Source organism: Malurus melanocephalus, unplaced genomic scaffold (genome assembly GCF_030028575.1).
Source record: "Malurus melanocephalus ecotype Western Australia unplaced genomic scaffold, MMel_1.1 scaffold_934, whole genome shotgun sequence".
Classification (NCBI taxonomy): Eukaryota; Metazoa; Chordata; class Aves; order Passeriformes; family Maluridae; genus Malurus; species Malurus melanocephalus.
This window is the reverse complement of record NW_026624166.1, coordinates 112,096-119,197: the sequence shown is the minus strand read 5'-3', so window position 1 is coordinate 119,197 and position 7,102 is coordinate 112,096. Positions and strand designations below refer to the sequence as shown.

Here is a 7,102-nt window from a genome sequence, read left to right as displayed (position 1 = left end):
CGGCACCGGGAGCGGCACCGGGAGCGCTCCGCTCCGCTCCGCCGGGATTCCCGCGGGAACAGCGACACCTGGCGGCCGCCGCCGCTCCCGCCCCCGCCCGGCGGTACCGGAGCACCGGCCGGACCCCCCTCCGCCTCCTCCGCTCCCTCCGCTCCCCGCTCCGCTCCCTCCGCCGCCTCCCTCTTCGCCTCCTCCGCTCTGTCCGCTCCCTCCGCTCCCTCCGCCGCCGCCCCCGGGCTCGGGATCCGAGCAGGGGTCACCGTGCCCCCGGCACCGGGGAGGATCAGCTCCCGGCAGGGTGGGGGAAGCAGGATGGGTGGCAGGCGGTGACAGTGACCCGTCCCACGGGCCACCACCGGGTCCCCGCGGTAGGGCCGGCATCCACCCTCCTCTCTGCAGGTGGYACTGAAGGTTCGACAGGTTCGGGTGCGCGTCTCCAGCCCGCCACGAAGCTGCCGCTGATGTTGGGACTCGCTCTCGTTCTGGGATGCTGGGGAGGAGTTTTCTAACCCCCATCAGGTAACTGACCCCAAGGGCCCAGGAAGAACCCGTACCCAGGCAAACAGGGTACATTTTGGGCATGGTCTCCCCGGGTTTTGTCAGTCTGTGGAGCCCCCCAAAAACACTCCCCACGGGGCACAGCCGGGGCTTCACACCCCGGACAGGATTCTGCGTTCTTCCTGCCCCAGGTCAGCACTGACACCCCCAGGGCATGGGCTGGAGAGGGGGTGTGGGCACTCCCCTGGACCCTGTCACTGCCCCCTGYCCTGTCCCCTCTGTCCCCTGTGCACAGCCAGGTCTGGGCCATGCCACGAGCAGCCACAAAGGGCGAATCCCTCACTGCCGTGGCTCTGTACGTGCCTGTGTGCGGCTGCAAGGCCAGACTTTGTCACTTCCCTTCACAGAGCAAATGTGTCCAGAGAACCAGCAGGACAGGTAACTCCAGGACAAGTAACTCCTGATTTAATTCCCTGGCACTTCCAGCACAGCACACCTCCAGAGGCTGCAGCGCCCTGACCCAAGCTCCAGCAGCGCCGTGCTCTCCTGTCCTGGCAGCCCCACGTTCCAGAACTTGTGGCAAGATGGGGAWGGACACGGCTCACAAAGACAATCAGCCCCAGGCTCAGGGAATTGGACAGAATTCCCAAAACTTCTCCAAATTACTGACCCACGCTCCTCCCGTGTGACTGAGTCCCGGGGGAGATGCCTCTCCCACGGTTTGGGGTGACACCAGGATGCTCTTTTTGGAAGGTGGCACTGATGTACAGCCTGACCTTGTCAGGGTCACCCCATGTGTGCATCACCCCAACTCGGGAGGCACAACAGCCCCAGTGCGGGTTTGGAGCAGGAACTGCTGATACCAACTGAGTATCCAAATGAATTAAAAGTATTTGTTCTGAGCCCCTGCACAAAGCCAAACCCCTGCAAGAGGCAGCCCAGGGTCCCTCAGCCAGGCTGGGGTTTAGGGGACAGGAATGGAGACCCCCCCCATGCAGCAGCCCCCATTCAGACCCTCCCAGTGTGGCATTCCGGCACCCCCAGACCCMCCCAGATGCTGTGGTGCCTTTCCCCAGCCCTGTGCCTCATCTCAGGGGCTCGATAAACATCTGTTGCCATAGAGACTCACTCACGGCATCGGCTTCACCCAACGAGATGAAACAAGAGCCGCACCCTCAGAAAAACAGGAAGAAAATGTTTGGCTTGAGACCGTGCTGGGGTGGGGGTCAGGGCGGCAGCAGAGCAGGGAGGCTCTGAAAGGGGAGCGTGGCCAGCGCTGTGCACRCCAATGAAATTGATATTAATGATGAGAGCGCACAGAAACCTTCCCCGTTATCCTCCTRGTGACCTTGGCACTTGCCATGCAGGTCAGCACATCCAATGGCAGAGGCAGCTGGCTCTGTTGGGAATTTGGTGTCCTGGAGATCCTGGCAGAGCCTGCAGAGCTCAGAACCCACCGGGACCAGGCTCTGAGTGACCCATGCCCAGCAGGTTTGGAGCAGGATCACACAGCCATGGAATGGGGTTGGAGGGACCTTAAATCTCATCCCATCCCAGCCCATCCATGGCAGGGACACCTCCCACTGTTCCAGGCTGTTCCCAGCCCCAATGTCCAGCCTGGCCTGGGACACTGCCAGGGATCCAGGGGCAGCCACAGCTTCTCTGGGCACCCTGTGCCAGGGCCTGCCCACCCTCACAAACGAGAATTTCTTCCTAACATTTAACTGAAATCTCTCCTCTCTGAAGTTTAAAACTTCTATCACTCTGCCCATTTTTATACCACTCTCCCTCTTTTTTATAAGCCCCTCAAGCACTGAGAGGCTGCAGTTCTCATAGGGCTGGTTCCAGACCCACACAGGGAACACAGAGTTTGTAGTGACCAACCTCTCCTCATCTGAGAGCTGATTTTTCCTCAACTGGGAACAGGAATTGAGTTCCTGACTCAACCAGCGGCGCTTTGGTGAGGAGGCTCTGCCAGAAAAACCCATGGTGAGGAAGGGACCGTGCTGGAATTAGGCTGAACCCTGGGAATCGCTGGGAAGGCTCCCATTAGCCCTCAGTCACAGCGATTACCATGGACACAGCTCGGGGGGGCCGTTTTCTCTCGGGCTGGCCAAATGCAGCGTGCTGGGCACGGAGCGTGTCCCACCCATCTGGGATTGCAGCACGGATCATCCTCCGAGCTGTGCGCTGCTGAGACGCGGGAGTGGGGATCCCCCTTCCCGAAGCCAGAGCGGTCCCGTTCCTCCATCCCGGTGTCCCGGTGCTCCCGGTGTCTCCTGGTGCCTCCCGGTGTCCCGGTGTCCGCTGTCCCGGTGTCCCGGTGCAGTACCGGCAGCCTCCCGGTGTCCCGGTGTCCCGGTGTCCGGTGTCCCGGTGTCCCGGTGTCCCGGTGTCCGGTGTCCCGGTGCAGTCCCGGTGTCCCGGTGCAGTACCGGTGTCCCTCTGTCCCGGTGCAGTCCCGGTGTCCCGGTGCAGTCCCGGTGTCCCGGTGCAGTACCGGTGTCCCGGTGTCCCTCTGTCCCGGTGTCCCGGTGCAGTCCCGGTGCAGTCCCGGTGTCCCGGTGCAGTCCCGGTGTCCCGGTGCAGTCCCGGTGTCCCGGTGTCCCGGTGCAGTCCCGGTGTCCCGGTATCCCGGTGCAGTACCGGTGTCCCCGTGTCCCGGTGCAGTCCCGGTGCAGTACCGGTGTCCCGGTGTCCCGGTGCAGTCCCGGTATCCCGGTGCAGTACCGGTGTCCCGGTGTCCCGGTGCAGTCCCGGTGTCCCGGTGTCCCGGTGCAGTCCCGGTGTCCCGGTGCAGTCCCGGTGTCCCGGTGTCCCGGTGCAGTCCCGGTGTCCCGGTGCAGTACCTCCAGCCGGCGGCCGAGGGCTCCCGAGCCGCGCTCAGCGCCCGCTGCCCCCGAGCTCCGCCGCGGTCGGGGGGAGCCGCTCACGGTAAAATCCCGGCCCGGAGCATCCCCCAAAGCGGTGCCTGCAGCCGCCAGCCTCTCGCTGCCCCGGGGCTGTCACTGTCCCCGGGAGGGGACCCGCTCCTCGGTCCTGGGGACAAAGCCTGGGAGCCCCGCCCGGCGGCCGCCGGCCCGGGGGATGCTCAGCTCCCGCAGCACCGAAACACACAGGGATGCTCCCAGGGATGCCCTGCAGATCCACACCACGCACCGAAATCTCACCGTCCTCTCCTGGCCCCGACAGCGTGCCCCGGGCTGGGGATGCATAGATAGCCGGGCCAGAGAGACAGACAGCTCCTCGCCCCTGTGGTGTGAGGAGTTTAACCCCACAGACACACAGGGCCTAAACCAGCTCCTGCCCCCAGCTCCCCAGCCCAGGAGTCATCTCTAGCCCGGCCAGGGAAACACACAATTGTCAAATTTTGCATGTCCTTTGAGCCCTTCCCAGCCTTTCCCCCRTTGCTTCTCACACTTCGTGTACTGGGATATTTTCACCAAACATTTCCAGATTACAAAGGCCAAAGCCCAGCCTGGCCCTTCCCGGACACAGTCTCTGCCTGATCCCTGCATCCTCCTGCCCTCCATCTCATCCCATCCCCACGTAATTCATTCCCCACCTCCCCCCTCCCCGGGCTGGGGGTCAGGCAGCAGGGAGAGCCCCGCTGTGTATTGCATCCCAATTTGCCATGCATTTCCACACCATTTGCTCCCTTTTCTTTTTCCTGCACTGGGAAGCTGCTTGCTGCCCAGGGGTCCCAACCACTGCGGGATGGGAACATAACAACAAACACACAAGGACACGTATTTATTTATGGCACACTGTGTGCAGGGACAYTGCTGCCTCTCCAAACGCCGCTCCTCACACGGCACAGGGCGCAGACACAACGCGCTCCCTGTCCATCCCATCCTGGAAGCMGCACAGCTCCATACCCGCCTGCAGTACCCAAATGATATGCAGATCTCTGCGCTTCGATTGGCTGATGCCTTGGGGAAAACAGCCACCATTTGCCCACAGCAAACATGGCCACCATGGCCCTGGGCTGGCCCAGCCTCACCCTGTGAGTCAGGGATATCCCGCACCCCTCGGGCCCCATCAGCACAGACATTGGGGTCCTGCAGCGCTGGAGGGAACAGGGCACCCCTGAAATGCCCCTGCTTTGGGGGGGCCCTGTGGGAACACCCATGGCCTTGACCCCACCCTGCACCTCGCAGGCCAGGGCTCCTCACTCAGCGAACCCCCAGAGCACAGCAGAGTCCTTTGCTTGGCCTGACAGGACGGGCAGAAAGCGCAGAACCCACAGCAGATCAGGGGTGAGCTGCCACCAAACTCCTGGGGACAGAACAGAGATTTCCAGCCCAGGGAGCAGCACAGCTCTTTCCCCCTCAACAGGGGGAAAATCCYTTCCTTGGACACCAAACCCCCACCCCAGTCTGGCAGCCCCTGCTACAGACCTAACGCAGGACACACGGCATTCCTGGGATGTCTGGCATACTTGGGAAAARCTACAAAATCATGTTCCATCGGATTAGTTCAGGGGTCTGACTCTCACTTTTAAGATAATGAAGGTTTTCATGGTGATTGGTGAATTTACTGGCCCCACTGTCTTGGAGAGAACATGGGGCCAAGCTATTCAGTGCATGTTCCCGAGTTTCTCCAGAAAGGTGAAGTCTGTGTCAGGGATGGGAAACACTGAATTCATGAAAAACGCACTCATCTCCTCCTGCCCCAATCAACAGCCCCAGCTGGTGCAGCCCCTGTGGTGGCTCCAGCCAGCAATGCCCAGGGAAGCTCCGTGCTTGGAATGGTCTCCTCTGGCTGACCAAGAGGAAACAGGACATCCCACAAGCTCTGGGGACACCCCACTCTGCCAGGGGTAAAAAGCACGGAGCCCACGGCAGCCCAGGGACTGCCCAGGACCAGTTTTTAATAAACCCCTGGSAGAAGAAAGGAGATTTCCAGCCCAGGGAGCAGCAGAGCCCTTTTCACCCTCAGCAGGAGCAGGGGTGGCATGGGGGCTGCACAGCACTGGAGATCATGCAGGGTCCCCACAAGGGACAAAGCTGATGGCACTGTGGTCCCTAAAGAGACACAAATGCCAAGGGCTGCTCCCACTTGTGACCCCCAGCCCCTCACAGCTCAGCAGGCAGCGGGTGGAGCAGCTCCACTCACACGGCCTTCCCTTCCCAGCCCCAGGAAAGGACAGGACAGCGACCCTGCCCTCCATCCTCGGGGGGAGCACAGGAACAACAGCACTGAGGGGCAGCCGGGAGAGGAGCAGCATCCCCCAAATCAGAGCTCATTCCCAAGAGGATTCATCTCCCGGAGGCAAATCCCTGCGGCCAGGAGGGCCCCAGCGGCTCCTCACCCCCTGAGCTGCACCCACCCGCCGGGATGGCTGTGCACGGCTCAGGGATGGGAGGTCATTCACGGCTTTTCTGTAAAATCTAAGAGGTGTGGCACACAAAGAGCCGAGCTGGCAGAAGGTAAATGAACTCGAACAAAAAGTGCGGYGCTGTGTTACAATTCTGTGTCACCTTCGGCTAAAAAAAAATGCTCCTACAGCTCATCAACGAACGGCCGCGGTAATTGTCAAAGAAAACAATGAAAGGTGACAGCGCCCAACCCAAGATAAGCCCCTGGCATCGACCCAGCACCCCAGGCACGTCCACATCCTGCAGCCCCCAGGGCAGCCCCACGCCCTATGAAACATCCAGTTTCTCATTCCCTCATGCAGAGGGTCCCTTGTGGTGACATTCCCCCCGCAGCGGGGACAGCCCAACGCACCCGCTGCAGCTCCGAACGCTTTTCTAAACCCGGCATCGCTAAACCCGGCATCGCTAAACCCGGCATCGCTAAACCCGGCATCGCTTACCGGAGACGGCAGTGCCCGGGGTGCAGGCGAGGCCCCACGCAGGACACCCCATGGCCCGTCCGGCTCCCGCTCAGTCCCTGCGCGCCGCGGGCACCCAGGCGCCGGGGCGACGGCAATTCATATCCCTGCGGCTCCCGCACGGTTAACGGCGGGCTCCGGGCCCGCGGACGGCAACTCCCTGAGGTGCTGACTCATCTTCTTCCATGCCTGTAAAGCACCATATTTCATCCTTCCACGCCCACAGCGCACAACCGCCGTGCAGCAGCTCCTCACGCCGCCCTGCACGCCTCGGTGCGTGCGGTGCCGCCGCACCCCCGGTAGTGCGGCTCGGGAGGGACCGTGGAGCGGCCGGTACGGGACTGCGAGCCGGCACCACGCGAGGGTCACAAGCGGCCCACCCCCCCGGGAAATCTTTTATTCTATTATAATCGATTATTTTAGAACCAAAACGTGCCGGGCTGCTGCCGCCGGTTCCGGCCCGGCGGGGACCGGCGCTCGTTGCCCCGGCCCCGGGTGCTTTGTCCCCAGGAGGGACCCCGGGCGGGGGACTCGGAGCCCGGGTCCTCGCAGCACGGACCCCCGGTGGGGTCGGGGCGGGGGGATCCCCTGCGGGACCGGCCGGGGAACCCCCCTGCGCTGCCCGGGGGAACAAAGCCCCGGGACGGGCCACCCCATTGTCCCCGCTCCGGCCGGGCAGCGGCCGCCCCCGCGCGGGAGGAAGAGGAGGGGTCGCGCACAGACAATGCCTCCCCCCACCCCCCACGCCGGATCGCCCCGCCCCCC

At 62.8% G+C, this 7,102-nt stretch overlaps 2 protein-coding genes across 2 annotated transcripts in view; both read left to right on the top strand.

Annotated features, from left to right (window-relative positions):
- The window catches only part of ENPP7 (ectonucleotide pyrophosphatase/phosphodiesterase 7), a 5,911-nt gene extending 4,439 nt beyond the window's left edge, over positions 1 to 1,472 (top strand). Inside the window, exons 5-6 of the mRNA XM_057386201.1 lie at positions 421 to 519; positions 906 to 1,472. Coding sequence (XP_057242184.1) covers positions 421 to 509 — 89 coding nt within the window. The 3' untranslated portion in view covers positions 510 to 519; positions 906 to 1,472. The remainder of the gene's footprint in view (positions 1 to 420; positions 520 to 905) is intronic.
- A 4,676-nt stretch (positions 1,473 to 6,148) lies between these two features.
- The window catches only part of CBX2 (chromobox 2), a 6,071-nt gene continuing 5,117 nt past the window's right edge, over positions 6,149 to 7,102 (top strand). Inside the window, exons 1-2 of the mRNA XM_057386200.1 lie at positions 6,149 to 6,489; positions 6,535 to 6,636. Of these exons, the coding sequence (XP_057242183.1) occupies positions 6,149 to 6,489; positions 6,535 to 6,636 (443 nt within the window). The remainder of the gene's footprint in view (positions 6,490 to 6,534; positions 6,637 to 7,102) is intronic.